At 44.0% G+C, this 16,902-nt stretch overlaps 1 protein-coding gene across 1 annotated transcript; it reads left to right on the forward strand.

Annotated features, from left to right (window-relative positions):
* Nucleotides 1-960: 960 nt before the first annotated feature.
* LOC106556100 (signal-regulatory protein beta-1-like) lies at nucleotides 961-16,560 on the forward strand. The gene is made up of 6 exons (XM_087720877.1): nucleotides 961-1,009; nucleotides 1,731-2,069; nucleotides 10,634-10,972; nucleotides 11,804-12,130; nucleotides 15,441-15,767; nucleotides 16,541-16,560. The coding sequence occupies exons 1-6, from the start codon at nucleotides 961-963 to the stop codon at nucleotides 16,558-16,560; spliced, it is 1,401 nt and encodes a 466-aa protein (XP_087577003.1).
* Nucleotides 16,561-16,902: the final 342 nt, after the last annotated feature.

Raw genomic sequence — 16,902 nt, forward strand, 5'->3', positions numbered from 1 at the left:
GAAATGATAACCTTAATTAGTAAAAATAACTTGGATATAAATTGTAAATTGGGACTTAGGGAAAAGACCTATAAATTTTATTAATAAATTCTTGTTTAGATCTTGTTATAAAGGTATAATTTCTTTTGGGTCCGATGAGAGGAGAGGTGATATAAATAGTAAATAATTTTTAGTTAACTACAATAATAACAAGGAAATGTTAATGGATAATGTTTAATGATATATATAGGGTATATGTGCTGTATTAGTAAAAGCAAAATGGATATAAGCTTTAAATTGTGAGTTGGGAGGAAAAAGGGGGGGAAATGCTTAGATATCTTATTAACTGATTTTGTTTCAGAATATGTTATAAAGGTGTAATGTTATTGGAGGTTTATTGAAATTGCGAATGAATGCCAGTAGGTGGTTGTGTCTTTACATAAAAATGATTTCAGATAAAAGCACGTTTAAATAATTGTAGTTAAATGAGAATTGTGGTACAGTGATACATAAAGATTTTTGAATTAAAATGTACAATTCAATTTGAATGAAGTATATGTAAGGATTGTGAAAGGAACGCACGAAATGTATTTGTAACCAATTAGCAATAGCAATAGCAGTTAGGCTTATATGCCGCTTCATAGGGCTTTCAGCCCTCTCTAAGCAGTTTACAGAGTCAGCGTATCGCCCCCACAGTCTGGGTCCTCATTTCACCCACCTCAGAAGGATGGAAGGCTGAGTCAACCTTGAGCCGGTGAGATTAGAACCGCTGAACTGCAGATAACAGTCAGCTGAAGTAGCCTGCAGTACTGCACCCCTAACCACTGCGCCACCTCGGCTCTTGACACGCTTTTTACAAGATGTAATGAAGGATGGTTCTTTTTTGTGTTTTGGTTTAATTAAAACAATAAAACTTTTCCCAAAAAAAAAGGAATGGAACTTCATGAAACCTTTGGTGGCTGAAGCAGCAGAAAGCTTGACATGGTGACCAACCTTCACTTCAGAGGGTTTGCCGCGTTTGGCGAGCTGGGTCAGAACATGGAGGGGGAGGGGGACTGTGGGGTCCTTGGTGGTCCCTGAGCTTGGTTTTCCTTGCAGACATTTCATTACCCAACTAGGTAACACGATCAGTGCTAGCAGGGAGACTCTTAGTGTTTGTAGGAATGCTCTCGGTGGTCCCTAGATGACACTGTTGTTTTCTGTTAAGTTGTTCTTCGGATTGGGATATTGATGTAAGAATCGTAGATGTAGAAGGAACATCACCCTTCGGCCACTGTCTCTAGAAGAGGGGTGACCACTTTCTAGAGGAAACCTACCGTATTTTCGGATTATAAGACGCACCAGAGTATAAGACACACCAATATTTTGAAGAGGTAAATTTAAAATAAAAAATTTTGCACTCTGCAGTCCCCTCAAACCCTCTGCATGCCTCGTTTTTCTGCAAAAAAGGGGGGCATGCAGAGACTTTGGGAGACTTTTAGAGTGCTCCTGGGGGCTGGGGGGGCAAAGAAGAGCAAAAATGACCCATTGTTTTGCTCGTTTTTGCCCTCCCCAGCCCTCAGGAGCACTTTGTAACCCTCCCAAAGCCTCTGCAGGTCCATTTTTGCAAAGGGAGCAGGGTTTTGGTAGTCCAAAAATGCTGTATTCAGTGTATAAGACGCACCCAGATTTTCAACCCCTTTTGGGGGGGGAAGGTGCGTCTTATACTCCGAAAAATACGATAATTATCAATGTGTCTCTTTGTATTTCAGTTGTTACAGGACAGAAGGTAGAGGTAGCCCAACTTCCGGAGTCCGTATCGGTGAAAGCAGGAGAGACCATCACTCTAAAGTGTACAGTGACTGGAGATAATTTACCTGGAGGCGTGCGGTGGTACAAAGGGTGGGACAGAAAACAGGAAATTTACCGTGATAAACAAAGAGCTTCCAACAAGGTGGGCAGGGTCATCCCAGGATCCAACACGGACTTCAGCATCAAGATCCAAAACGTCCGTCCTGAAGATGCCGATACCTACTATTGTGTGAAGTTGAAGGCTGGGCTCCAAGAGAGCGTGCTGGCTTTAGGGAATGGCACTTTGGTCTCCGTGATCGGTAGGTGACCCTCTGCATTTGATTTCTGGGGATGGAGGGAGGTGTTCCCAGTCAACCATGAGACACGTGCAGGGGTGGGATTCAGCCGGTTCGGACTGGTTCAGGCAAACCGGATGCTAATTTTAACATCTGGTTTGCCGAATCAGTAGTTGCAAGGACTGGCTGCCCCCGCCCAGCCCTTTCCCCCCCCCCCCAGGAGTCTCCATGCGCCCCATTTTGGATGCCAGGTAAGTGCAGGGCCCACACAGAAGTTCCAGAAGGCCGGAAATGGGCCTCCGGAGCCGGGGGAGGCTGTTTTCATCCTCCTGGAGGTTTGAAAAAACACTCCAGACCAGGGGTGGGTTTCTTGCCCCGTTCCAACCGGTTCGGTTGGAACGAGGCCAGCGGCGTCCTCGCGCACATGTGCGGCGTCCTCGCACACACGTGCGGCACGAGCGTGCACGCGTGCGGTGCACACATGCGTACTAGCATCTGTGTGATGCTCCAGCTGCTCCTGGAGGATCGCGCAGGCGCTGTATGCGTCCTGCGCATGCGTGGAAGCGCAGAATTTGTCAAAACTGGGTAAGGAGCGGGCGCGGGCGCGGCGCGCGGGCGTGCGCAGGTGCGTGCGCGGGTGGGCTCTTCGCCATTCCTGGAAGTTACTTACTTCCGGGTTCGGCGACCAACCGGTTCGCAGGGACCGCCGCGAACCAGTTGAAACCCACCCCTCCTCCAGACCCTGGGGAGGGTGAAAAGACATACTCCCATGATGCAGGAGGCCGAGTAGGCCACGCCCATCATAGCCACACCCACCCAGCAACCAGGCAGAGAACCAGTTGCTGAAATTTTTGAATCCCACCTCTGGACACCTGGGAGTAAATCCCATGTTTAAAGTTGAGTCTCTCTGGCCAAAAACCATCTCGGGGCCTCCTGTATTGTTTCTGAGGAACTGGTAGGCAGGGGGGTGGACTAGAAGACCTCCAAGGTCCTTTCCAACTCTGCTATTGTATTGTATTGTATTGTGTTGATTAGGGGACTGGAGGCTAAAACATACAAGGAACGGTTGCAGGAACTGGGGAGGTCTAGTTTAATGAAAAGAAGGACCAGGGGAGACATGATAGGAGCCTTCCAATATCTCAGGGGTTGCCACAAAGAAGAGGGAGTCAAGCTCTTCTCCAGGACACCTGATGGTAGAACAAGAAGCAATGGGTGGAAACTAATCAAGGAGAGAAGCAACTTAGAACTAAGGAGAAATTTCCTGACAGTGAGGGCAATTAGCTTACCTTCAGAAGTTGTGAATGCTCCAACACTGGAAGTTTTTAAGAAGATGTTGGATAACCATTTGTCTAGAATGGTTATCCAACTATTATTGCCTGAGCAGGGGGTTGGACTAGATGACCTACAAGGTCCCTTCCAACTCTGTTATTCTGTTTTGTCTTTTCTCCACAGAGTCACAGAAACAATCCATCCTTGTTCTCTTCATTGCGCTTTTCCTGACCAAAGTAGCCATCCTTCTTTTCATCTCTTGCCTTTTCCTAATAAAAGTGTGTGGACACAAGGGGACAGATGATCGTTCCGGAACATTCCAGGAAGTGGGACCGTCTGGGATTTCAACTTAGGAACTATGGCTCCCCACGGATTTTCAGGATGAGAAAGGATCCCATTAGGGAATCAATAATAATATGATTAAAAGGCTTGTATCATGAGCGGTTCACTCCGCCAAATGTATGATGTTATAAACCTGTTCAATCAATACGGAGATTCAAAATAAAACTAACCTTACGTTGTTCTACCACGTCGGGGACTTGATCGAATCTGCCTTTAAAATGTAAATGCTAATTCTTTATTTTTTTGGAAAAAAAAGAGAAAGAAATTTTTTTAGAGTTTGCAGCAATCCATCCAGCATAGAAGTAAATCATTCATCAAGATTTCTTTGTAGAAGAACCTTGTTTATATGCAACAACATAAAACATGATGCATGTATACCATACCCATGCAGCTCTTGAAACGGAGTAGCAGAACCAGAACTAAATTCACAAGCACAGAAGTTGTAAGCACGGAACTTATATTTATACAGACCAGTTCAGCTAAGCCACGCCCAGGCTCCGGGCCGTCTCCCTTGGCTCACAACAGATTCTGTTTCTTAGTCACCAAACAGTTCCCATTGGTTGACTGGTTGTTAGGGCGATCCCAGCTCATAATTTCTTATACACTGACACGCCTCCTTTGGTGGTGGCCTGCCAGAGCCAGCGGAGCTGGCAGAAGATTTGGACAGTGAGGAGGTTGGGGGGGAACCTGGGCCAGTCCTGGAGTCTGGGGAAGGCTCAGATGAGGGCTCTGAGTTGGAGGAATAGACGGGACCAGGGCCATATAGCAGTTATCAGCTTCCTTCGGAGCTAGTCAGCAGTGAGGCAGAGGAACAGCTGGAGCCTGTTCCCAGTGTGCGCATGGACAGGGCTGCCAGAAGAAAAGAATCCGAATTTACAACCTAAATGCTGGAGATGTGATTGTCTCGATGCTACATATTATCATATATGGTGGACTTGTAAAAAGGTGAAAGCATTTTGGATAAAAATGTGGTGGATTATGCAAAATGTTCTTTAAAAAAGGATAAAGTTTACCCCACAGTTATTCCTGTTAGGTATAACTACTGAGTGTACTGTTATAGAGACTAACTTGATTTTGTATTTAATAACGGCAGCAAGACTGTTGGTGGCGCAATACTGGAAGAAGGAAGACTTGCCTACTATTCAAGAATGGACACTGAAAGTAACAAACCTAGCAGAGATGGTTAAAATATCAGCATATCTCAAGGACCACTCAAATGAGAGATATAAACTGGAGTGGAGAAGATGGATTGACTATACTCAAAATAAATACGGGACCAAGAAATTCCAGATAGTTTATGACTGAAGAAGCAAGGAATGATATAATCTGTTTAGAGTTAGCCTAGCAAAGAGGAGTTAAAGCTCAAATGAAAGATGATACTAACTTTCTTTAAGTTTATTTTAGAACATCTTTGTTTAAGATTTATACCCTGTATTTGTTCTGGGAAGCCGGGTGGGGGGGGGAGGTTGGGGGGGTTCGGGGGGGAGGTAAACATTTGTAAAAGTTTTTGTTCTAAAATTTTCAATTAAAAAAAAAATCTGTCCGTGAATCTCAGAGACTCTGTGCCTGGTCTTTCCTTGCGAAGCACCTCATTTGAAAAATATTTACATGGCAGCTTTCCAAGCTAGATAAGGTCTGTGGTCATAAATACACCTTTGAAAGACTGTTTGCTAGGCCTTGGCTGAATGTAAATGAGAGGAATTCACATTCGTTTAATAAAAGGGGTTTTGTCGGGACCAGAACTCTGCCTGGTGCTTTTCGGGGAAGCTTAGTTGAGAACACCCTTTATGACAGGAATAGACGTAAACCCAAATAATTTAATATTCTTCCCACGGTGCCCTCCACCCAATGGCTTTTGTCATTATATCTGCCAGATTGACTTCGGAAGAGCAGAGAAGCAAGCTAATTAATTAACATTTGATGGCGTTCCTTATATTACAATATTTAATATCCACATGCTTCTTTCTATTCTTTACTCTGTCACCTGTAGCCATTACAGCAAGCAGCATTAGAAGAATAGAATAGAATAGAATAGAATAGAATAGAATAGAATAGAATAGAATAGAATAGAATAGAATAGAATAGAATAGAATAGAATAGAATAGAATAGAATAGAGCTGGAAGGGACCTTGGAGGTCTTCTAGTCCAGCCCCCTCCTCAAGCAGAAGAACCTGTACAATTTCAGATAAGTCACCATCTAGTCTCTTCTTAAAAACCTCCAGTGATGGAGAAACCATCACTTGGGAACAATGACCAGCTGTTTGCAAGGAGTATAAATCCCTCCATTCCCCACTATCCAGCCAGAACTGAAGAAGCTTCTGGGATGAGAAGCGAAACGGCTTCAGAGAAAACAAACCCGAAATTCTCGTTTGAATTCTTTACTGACCGAGTGTGATTGGACACAGAAGGGATCTGTCTTCGGTGCATAAGCTCTCAGGGTGCATAAAAGATATAAATGATAGATCATGATCATAGCCACCATAAATACATTCATCATGAATCATAAGATGCAACACTTAGTGATAGTCGTAGGATACCAAATAGGCAATCCGCATAAATCATACTAGGAAGCAAATAAAACAATTTCAATTTTAAAGATAGACGCAACATGGTTATAAGTGGGAAGAGAAGGGTATTACTTACTTACTTTACTTTATTGTCAATGTATGTATGTACGCAGTATACACATACAACGGAATTCACATAGACCCAGAGACCAGGCCCAACACACATAACAATAGCAATAGCAATAGCAGTTAGACTTATATACCGCTTCATAGGGCTTTCAGCCCTCTCTAAGCGGTTTACAGAGTCAGCATATCGCCCCCACAGTCTGGGTCCTCATTTCACCCACCTCGGAAGGATGGAAGGCTGAGTCAACCTTGAGCCGGTGAGATTAGAACCGCTGAACTGCAGATAACAATCAGCTGAAGGGGCCTGCAATACTGCACCCTAACCCCTGCGCCACCTCGGCTCTTAACAATAACAATCCCCAAACACAACCCTCACCCACCCAAAAATTCCCCACCCCTAAACCATCCAAGCATCAACACAAGAGACCAAGTAGTGCTGTACAACAGCTCATTGATGGTGTCCCTTCAGTTCATTGTTGAGTGCAATGATAGCTCTGGGATAAAAGCTATTCAGAAGATTTGTGGTCTGAGGTTTAATTCTTCTGTATCTTCTGCCAGAAGGCAACAGTCTAAAGAAATGGTAAGCAGGATGGGAAGAGTCTCTGAGAAGGTTATGCAACTTCCTCAAACAGAGAGATGCGAAGATGTCATCCAGGGCTGTTAGCTGGACCCCGTTGATATTCTGAGCAGTTTTAATGATTCTCTGTAGAACTTTTTCATCCGCTGCAGAACTGCTCCCGTACCAGGCAAGAATGCCTTAAGTCAGGACCCTCTCAATGGTGCTGCGATACTAGAACAGACGTAGATGCTGAGACAGATTTATTTTCCTTAGCATTCTCAGGAAGTAAAGCCTCTTCTGTGGCTTCTTCGCAAGCATGTTAGCATTCATGGTCCATGAGAGGTCCTCCGAGATATAGATGCCCAGAAATTTAAAACTACCAACCCTCTCTTCTTAGGAAGGAAAAAAAGAAGAATAGTAATACAGTTTTAGTAAACAATTTGACAGTATTGAGGGAATTTTTTGTTTAGCAGAGTGATGGCATTCGGGGAAAAACTGTCCTTGTATCTAGTTGTCTTGGTGTGCAGTGCCCTATAGTGTCGTTTTGAGGGTGGGAGTTGAAACAATTGATGTCCAGGATGCGAGGGGTCTGTAGATATTTTCACAGCCCTCTTTTTGACTCCTGCAGTGTCCAGATCCTCAACGGAAGGCAGGTTGGCAGTAATTGTTTTTCCTACAGTTCTGATTCTCCTCTGAAGTCTCTGTCTGTCTTGTTGGGTTGCAGAACCAAACCAGACAGTTATGGAGGTGCAGATGACAGACTCAATCATTCCTCTGCAGAACTGAATCAGCAATTCATTGGGCTGATACAATTCTAATGGAGGGAAGGCCAGTTCTAATATATTATAGCAATAATAAATCATAATACAGTTCTAACTGAGGGAAGACCAGCGACTGAATTTTGCCTGTTTAAAGAAGATTTTTGTTCCTTCTTTGAATTCAGCAGAAGTGCTGTGACTTCATTAAACCTCAGAAAATCTCAGAAAATGGTCCAAATTTACAAGAAGGAAATGGGAGTTCCTCTTTTGCTATTTCGACAGGAGCAAAGACCCAGACGGTGAACTCACTCCAGATGCTTCTCCTGCTGCTATCGGCATGGCTGCCTTTAGCTCCTCCAAGAGAATCCCTGGTCCTCTTCCACTGCTGCTGCTGTTGATGCTCCTCCTTCTGCAACATCTGGGTGAGTGTTGACAGCTGAGATCAGGCGGGCTCCATTCTCAGATTTACAACTGGAGTAAAATCCGGTGTGAGATGAATATTAAGGCTGCTTCAAACCTACAGTGAGAAGATCAGATTTCGCTGAAAAAGCCAGTTCCAGATGTTAGATTTTGTGGGAGCAGGAGAAGATTTCTTTCATTGATTCCACCCCAAGAGGCTAAGTGAGGAACAAGTTAGGAAGACCCTCAGAGCTCCGGGATTCTGGAGATCAACTAGGTCCATCTAACTTTAATTTGATCCTTGGGGTGGGGGACTTCAAGATATTGGGACCACACCTTCCATAACTCATACAATCTGGGTTGGAAGAAGCTTAGAGCTCATCTCATGCAAACCTCTGTTCAAGGCAGGAGTCCTCACGGCATCTTAAGAAAATGTTGTGGACAGAAAGGAGGATCCATCCAAATTTTATAGATATGTATAAAATGCTAAGATACAGAGACATAATTGATGGACAGGGAAATTTAAAAACAATTGAAGAATTGGCAGAACAAAACATGAACACCAAAGTATGGCTTGGTCTGTGTGTGTGTGTGTGTGTGTGTGTGTGTGTGTGTGTGTGTGTGTGTCAGGGGGGGTTGTCATGTGACTGAAAGTGTGTGAATGATGTCAAGTTGGCCACGCCCACTCAGTTACATGCCCCCACCTAGCCAGGCCCACAGAACCGGTAGAAAATTTTTTTGAAACCAACCCCTGTTTTGACCTCATGTGGCCTTTTTCTTTTAGCTGATATACCGAAATGCAGAACGTACAAAACAATAGAGTTGGAAGAGACCTTGGAGGTCTTCTAGTCTAACCCCCTGCTCAAGCAGGAGACCCCTAGATCATTCCAGACAAGTGGCTCTCCATTCTCTTCTTAAAAACCTCCAGTGATGAATGGAATTATAAATACCATCAACACAAAAGGGAGTTTGCTCAGAAGCTGAAATACACCAAGTGAATGAGAGGAAGAGTGGGAAGCAGAGGAGAGAAGAAAGATAGGAAGAGAGGGACAGGAGAGAGGGGGAAGGGGGAAGATGAGGTCAACAAGGAGAAGTGGTAAGGGGAGAGAAGAGAAGGAGAAAGGAAGGGGAAGTAGAGTAGAAAATGATGGAGGGAAGACAGGATGTAGAAGAGTGGGAAGCAGAGGAGAGAAGAAAGATAGGAAGAGAGGGACAGGAGAGAGGGGGAAGGGGGAAGATGAGGTCAACAAGGAGAAGTGGTAAGGGGAGAGAAGAGAAGGAGAAAGGAAGGGGAAGTAGAGTAGAAAATGATGGAGGGAAGACAGGATGTAGAAGAGTGGGAAGCAGAGGAGAGAAGAAAGATAGGTAGAGAGGGATAGGAGAGAGGGTGAGGGGGAAAGATGAGGTATATAAGGAGACGTGGTAAGGGGAGAGAGGAGAAGGAGAAAGGAAGGGGAAGTAGAGTAGAAAATGATGGAGGGAAGACAGGATGTAGAAAGGGGAAGGAGAGAGGGGGAAGAAAGTGTCGGATAAGGTATAAATATGGTGTATGGAGAGCAGAAGAGCCAATAACTGTTTTGTTTTTTTTGCCTTTGGTGGTTGATGGTAAGATGAATTGATGTAATTACTTAATAATACAACATGATATTGACTATGTAATAGTATACATGTGATTATATGCTATGAAAATGGAAAGTAAAAAAAAATTCTATTGGAAAACAAAACCTCCAGTGATGGAGCATCCACAACCTCTAGAAAGAAGCCATTCTTTTGGCCCAATTTCAGCCCCATTTTTGGGCCATTTTGGGGATATTTCTTGGGCTGTTTTTCACCCATTTTTTGCCTGTTTTTATCCTGGTTTTTGGCCCATTTTTGGCCAGCAAAAGGCTGCAGGAGGCAATGGAGGGTGAAAAGAAAGTGTGGGTCGTCTGCATGTGGCCCATTTTAGCCACCAGAGTCACCGGCAGGCCGGTGCTTTGATATTTTCAGGCTGGCCCCACAGGCTGGATTTAGGCACCCTGCGGGCCTGCCCTTCAGCATAAACAATGAAAAAAAAACTGAAAAGCAAAATAATCTTGAGATGGATAAAAATGCACTCCAAAGTTAGTGGGCAAAGAACTTTGGATATAATGTAATGCTTGGACAATGGGAGAATATGTGGATGAAAGGTTTAAAATTTGCATCAAATTAAAATTAAAGCACCCTAGAAAGATACAAGCTGAATAAAAGCGAATAAAATGCAACCCCCCCCCCTTATAAATGAGTCCTCTGCATGGCAGTCAATCAAGAATGATCAGATCATACGCCAGAAGGTTTGCATTCAGGAAATTCAAATAATTCTCTTTTTTTTCCCAATATATATATTTTTTATTTTTAAACATAAAAAACAACGTTAAAAAATTACTCATCCTAATTCTGATGCTCAAAGGATACCCCCAGTGGTCTTTCGTGCCCAGAAGATTGATGACCACTTTCAACTTTACTGTTAAGTTGCTCTTCAGATTGGGAGGTTGGCGTAAAAAATCGTAGACGTGAAAGGAGCATCACCCATGGTTGACTGTCTCTAAAAGAGGGGTGACCACTTTCTAGAGGAAACCCAGTTACAAAAGTGTCTCTTTTTTGTTTCAGTTGTTACAGGACAGAAGGTAGAGGTAACCCAACTTCCGGAGCCCATATCGGTGAAAGCAGGAGAGACCATCACTCTAGGGTGTACATTGACTGGAGGAAATTTACCTGGAGGCGTGCGGTGGTACAAAGGAACGGACAGAAAACAGACCATTTACAGTAATAAAGAAGGAACTTCCAACAAGGGGGTCAGAATCATCCCAGGATCCGACACGGACTTCAGCATCAAGATCCAAAACGTCCGTCCTGAAGATGCTGGGACTTACTATTGTGTGAAGTTCAGAGCAGGGAACCCAGAAAGAGAGCTGGCTTCCGGAAAAGGCACTCTAGTCTCCGTGATCGGTAGGTGGTGCTCTGCATTTGATTTCTGGGGATGGAGGGAGGTGTTCCCAGTCAACCATAAGACATGTGCAGGGGTGGGATTCAGCCGGTTCAGACTGGTTCAGGTGAACCGGATGCTAATTTTAACATCTGGTTTGCCGAACCGGTAGTTGCAAGGACTGGCTGCCCCCCCCCAGCCCTCCCCCCCCCAGGAGTCTCCATGCGCCCCATCTCCAGGTAAGTAGCAATAGCAATAGCAGTTCGACTTATATACCGCTTCATAGGGCTTTCAGCCCTCTCTAAGCGGTTTACAGAGTCAGCCTATCACCCCCACAGTCTGGGTCCTCATTTCACCCACCTCGGAAGGATGGACGGCTGAGTCAACCTTGAGCCGGTGAGATTAGAATCGCTGAACTGCAGATAACAGTCAGCTGAAGTGGCCTGCAGTACTGCACCCTAACCACTGCGCCACCTCGGGCCCATGTGGAGGCTCTGGGAGGGCGAAAAACAGGCCTCCCAGAAGTCCAGAAACAATCTCATTTCCACCCTCCAGAAGGCTTCCAGAGTCTGGGGGAGGCCGTTTTCACCCTCTCAGACGTTCGAAGGAAGCCTCCAGAACCTGGGGAGGGCAAAAATCCCCCCCCCCTGTGGTGCAGAAGGCCGAGTAGGCCACGCCCACCCAGCAACTGGGCAGAGAACCAGTTGCTAAAATTTTTGAATCCCGCCCCTGGACACATGGGAGTAAATCCCATGTTCAAAGTTGAGTCCCTCTGACCAAACGCCATCTCTGGGTCTCCTGTATCGTCTCTGAGGAACGTCAACTGATGTCTCTCTCTCTACTTTCTCCCTCAGCCAAGCCATCCCAGCCTGAGATTATTGGCCCCACAGGAAGAATCACGGCGGGGTCTCGGGCCTCCTTCAGCTGCTCCACAGGGGGATTCTCCCCCCAAGAGATCACGGTCAGCTGGTTGAAGGATGGGGAAAAAATACCGGCTGCCCCAGCCAACATCCTGAATTCGGATGAAAAGCAGAGCATCTCGTACCGAGCGGAGAGCACGGTGAACATCCATCTGGAGCAAGGAGATGTGAAGTCTCAGCTGATCTGCCAGATCGAACACATATCGTTGGATGGACAAGGTCCTCTCCAGGAGACCTTCGCACTTAGGGATGTCCTAAGAGGTAGGTGAACCTTGGGTTGCCAAGAGTGATGAGGCCATGCGGTCCAGACCAGGTAGAAGGCCCTTCATGTAGAAGGAATTGCACCAGGAAGAATCAAGTTCTCCACCCATGGAAGCCCATTCAGACCAGTCATGATTTCTAAACCTAAGCTCCATCGCCGGGCTGCAGTTGTGGGGAAAAGGTTTTTAGAATGACCTTCTACTGTGTTTCCTCCAAAATACACCCTACCCTGAAAACAAGCCCTAGCCCTTTTTCATGCCTACCACCTAATATAAGCCCTATCCCCCCCAAAAAAATAAGCCCTAGTTAAGTCCCGGCCAACGTCTGGTTGTTCAAAGTGAGGTGAGACACATGCACAAAAATAAAGCTACAGCGGGGTATGTGGAGGTGGAGCTGCCCCTAGGACCACCACAGCCAGGCCTCCCACATCCCGACACCTGTCAGACCTGCTTTACGACTTCCTCTGTGGCCACTTGTAGCTGCTTGCAGCCAGATGACATATGGTGCATCACGCCTTTGTCAGGCTTCCAAAAAGCATCCAAACATAAATCAGAGTCCAAGGCAAAAGTATTGCTCAAAGTTCCAATTGATGAAGAGAGCCATGTTGGCACATCTGGGAAATCCCGAATCTGAAAGCTTCCTTGTTTTCCCCACCGAATTGAAAGTTCAAGATCCTGCCCTCCACACCCACAAGTCCATCCCATGGTCCAATCTTTCACTGCCACGCTGGCAGCTTCCTCCCACCCAGTTCCGGTCAGGTGCAGAGACAAAAGATGACCTTGGCTTTCTAGAAAGAATGTTGTTATGGCTACATCGCATCTAACTCCGTACAATCCGCCCTCCCATTTTCCCACCGTAGAAAATGCATAGCAGAAGAATAGAAAGTGTGGCAGGCCAAAGAGCTGAAAGAAAAGATGGCTGCAGGCTCACCGCTCACAGCAGGATGCCACATGGTATGTTGCACCAGTGCCACAGCTCACGCACACAATGGCACAACACAGCATGCAGCCTCCTGCCAAGGTGGCGCAGTGGTTAAATGCAGCACTGCAGGCTACTGCTAGATCAGCAGGTCAGCGGTTCAAATCTCACCGGCTCAGGGTTGACTCAGCCTTCCATCCTTCCGAGGTGGGTAAAATGAGGACCCAGATTGTTGGGGGCAATATGCTGACTCTCTGTAAACCGCTTAGAGAGGCCTGAAAGGCCTATGAAGCGGTATATAAGTCTACTGCTATTGCTATTGCTATTGCTATGAGCAGTTGCACCAGCTCAATGAGCCTCCCATGAGCGGTGGCACCGGTGTGGTAGGCCATGCAGCACCCAGCCGTAAGCGGCAGCACCAGCACAATAAGCCACATGGCCTCCTGCCATCAGCAGCTGAAAGCAGCTGCAGAAGAAATCTGGCAGTAGCGCGGCTGATGTTGGGGTGTAGAAGGCCTGCCTACAGTGGTCCTAAGGTAAGCAGGTAAGACCTCCCCTGAAAATAGGACCTGGTGCTTATTTTGGTTCCCGAAATAGAAATAACATGGGTCTTATTTTCAGAAAAAAACGCTGTTAGGCGTATCTCCGTTGGGAGACAGAAAGTAGTGCAGAGGAATGTACAGCTGGAGAGAAAGAATGTTGCTAGTAGAAACACACGAATAGAGTTTCAGACACTGCTAGTAAAAACAAGTAGCTTTACTACTGATAATTGCTTCACAAGCAGTGATAGTAGATATTAGTCCAAACACAATTCAAAGAACAAACAACAGCTTACAGTCGCAGTTCACCTTCCAGTGATCAAGTCATCAAGCATAGGACAAGCAGAGAGACAGAGAGTGAGCTCTCTCAACTCCTTCTTATTGTACAGTTAATTACAACTTTTAACTGCATCCACTCATTTAAAGCAACGACCATTTGTTGTTGTATGTATATGTATATGTATATGTATATGTATATGTATATGTATATGTATATGTATATGTATATGTATATGTATATGTATATGTATATGTATATGTATATGTATATGTATATGTATATGTATATGTATATGTATATGTATATGTATATGTATATGTATATGTATATGTGTGTATGTATGTGTGTGTGTGTATGTATGTGTATGTATGTGTGTATGTATGTACGTACACACACACACACACACACACACACATATATATATGTATATGTATATGTATAGGGATAGGGATAGGGATAGGGATAGGGAGAGATGGAGAGATGGAGAGATGGAGAGATGGAGAGATGGAGAGATGGAGAGATGGAGAGATGGAGAGATGGAGAGATGGAGAGATGGATAGGGATAGGGATAGGGATAGGGATAGGGATAGGGATAGGGATAGGGATAGGGATAGGGATAGGGATAGGGATAGGGATAGGGATAGGGATAGGGATAGGGATAGGGACATATATAGATATAGATAGATATAGATATAGATGATATAGATATAGATATAGATATAGATATAGATATAGATGATATAGATATAGATATAGATATAGATATAGATATAGATATAGATATAGATATAGATATAGATATAGATATAGATATAGATATAGATATAGATATAGATATAGATATAGATATAGATATAGATATAGATATAGATATAGATATAGATATAGATATAGATGATATAGATATAGATATAGATATAGATATAGATGATATAGATATAGATATAGATGATATAGATATAGATATAGATATAGATATAGATATAGATATAGATATAGATATAGATATAGATATAGATATAGATATAGATATAGATATAGATATAGATATAGATATAGATATAGATATAGATAGATAGATAGATAGATATAGACATATATATATATATATATATATATATATATAGAGAGAGAGAGAGAGAGAGAGAGAGAGAGAGAGAGAGAGAGAGAGAGAGAGAGAGAGAGAGAGAGAGAGGGAGAGAGAGAGGGAGAGAGATGATAGATAGATAGATAGATAGATAGATAGATAGATAGACAGACAGACAGACAGACAGACAGACAGACAGACAGACAGACAGACAGACAGACAGACAGACAGACAGATATAGCCTACCCAACACCAGGAGTATACTCCCAACAAACGCAATACCTCTGGCTCTTTCCCCAGGGACTTGGGTCAAGTTGAGTAGAGTTCCCAATTGGGGAGATATATTTTAATCCCAATTGTCCTGGAATTATTTCCCCGATGCCACAACGGGTGAGCAGAATCACTTTGGACTTCCACCCTATTCTGCAGGCAGGAACCAGGCGTCTGAAGCTCTTTTGACCGACCTCTTTGGCTTTCTTTGCTCAGTTCCTCCCAAGGTGCATCTTGAGACCAGCCCACCTTCTCCCGTCCCGCTGAACACCACAGTGACGGTCACTTGCAATGCAGAAAGCTTTTACCCAGATGCTGAAAAAATGGAGTTGTTTGCCAAGGATCCCCCAACCAGAAGAGGAACGGTTGGCCCGAAGATCTCAAATCCGGACGGGACTTTTTCCCTCAAAAGCAGCCTAGAGATGACGGCCAGCGAAGACAGGAACTCCTCCGTGTTCCTTTGCCAGGCCACGTACGATTCCCAGCCTCTGGTCAACACAACCATCACACTCTTCATTACGCAACAAGATGAAATGGAAGGAGGTGAATATATTTTGTTTTCTTCTGGGAATTTACACCTTGCAGTTTTTCCCTTTGTTTTTCAGATCACTTTTTTAAAAAAATTAGATTGTATTACTCCTTAATATGTCACGATTTAAATTGTCTTTATACAATTTAAGCTTAATATACTTAAGGTTTTATGATAGCAGAACTTCAGAAGGAAGGGCTTGTCATATACGGAGCCCCTTCTCGGGAATATCTGTGTTTTCTGTTGCATTTCCTCTTCACAACAAAGTTCTGTCAACATGCTGGACTGCAAAACCAACTGTTTCAATTGAAAAGTGTGTTGTCTGGGTTCAATCACTCATGCACACACAAACGTGTGTGTGTGTTCCAGCATAACACCAGAACACCTGGGCCGCTGAAATGAAAATCACTGAATTATATCTACCGTGTCAAGTCACAGTACCTTTGACAGTGATCGTGTGCATTTTAGATTCAAGTTCTGTTAAGATGCAGCCTGTTGTGCCTTAAAATGGCTTCTACTGTACAGCACAATAGAGTTGCCACGGTAACAGCTTCGCAGTACTCCACAAGGGTGCTCCCTATAATACAGGATTGGGATAAATACATACCTTGGCTACACCGGGTTTTCCACTAGTAAAAAATAATAATCAAAGTGTTTACAACAATATTCATTACATTAGTATCAGTTATATTAATGTTAATAACCGCAATAATCTTACTATCTACTTAGCCAAGTTAACCTATCTGTCTTGTATCACTGATCCTTTCACCTATTTCCCTTTTTCTAGCTCCTGATTTTATCAGCTAGCCATTGATAAAATAAGTCCCAAATCAAAAAATAGCCAGTTTCTCTGCACATTCTAATATTTTTCTAATCACTTCTTCATCTGCTGGGATCTCTTCCCTTTTCCAATGTTGTGCGAACTGTTTTGGAATGAGGTTGGAGTTATAAAAAAATAGGTGAAAAGGAGAGAGAGAGAGCGAGAAGGACATGTGGATTTTTTGGAAGCAAATTATGGATTTAGGAAGAAGCAATAGTCCTTCTAAGTAGTGAAGACTGCTGAATGAGTCAGTTTCCATAAGGGAAGGGCTAATAAATATCAATCTTTTCTTTAAAGAAATAAAATCAGCTAGCATTTCTTTTCCTTGT

This window comes from Thamnophis sirtalis, unplaced genomic scaffold (genome assembly GCF_051295495.1).
Source record: "Thamnophis sirtalis isolate CommonGarterSnake01/CBP01778 unplaced genomic scaffold, rThaSir2_p1.2 scaffold_7, whole genome shotgun sequence".
Taxonomy (NCBI): Eukaryota; Metazoa; Chordata; class Lepidosauria; order Squamata; family Natricidae; genus Thamnophis; species Thamnophis sirtalis.

Coding starts and splice junctions, on each gene's coding strand:
- LOC106556100 (XM_087720877.1), top strand. CDS start 961: ATGGTGACCAACCTTCACTTCAGAGGGTTTGCCGCGTTTGGCGAGCTG. Junction 2,070..10,633: donor CACTTTGGTCTCCGTGATCG/GTAGGTGACCCT, acceptor TTTTTGTTTCAG/TTGTTACAGGACAGAAGGTA. Junction 10,973..11,803: donor CACTCTAGTCTCCGTGATCG/GTAGGTGGTGCT, acceptor TTTCTCCCTCAG/CCAAGCCATCCCAGCCTGAG.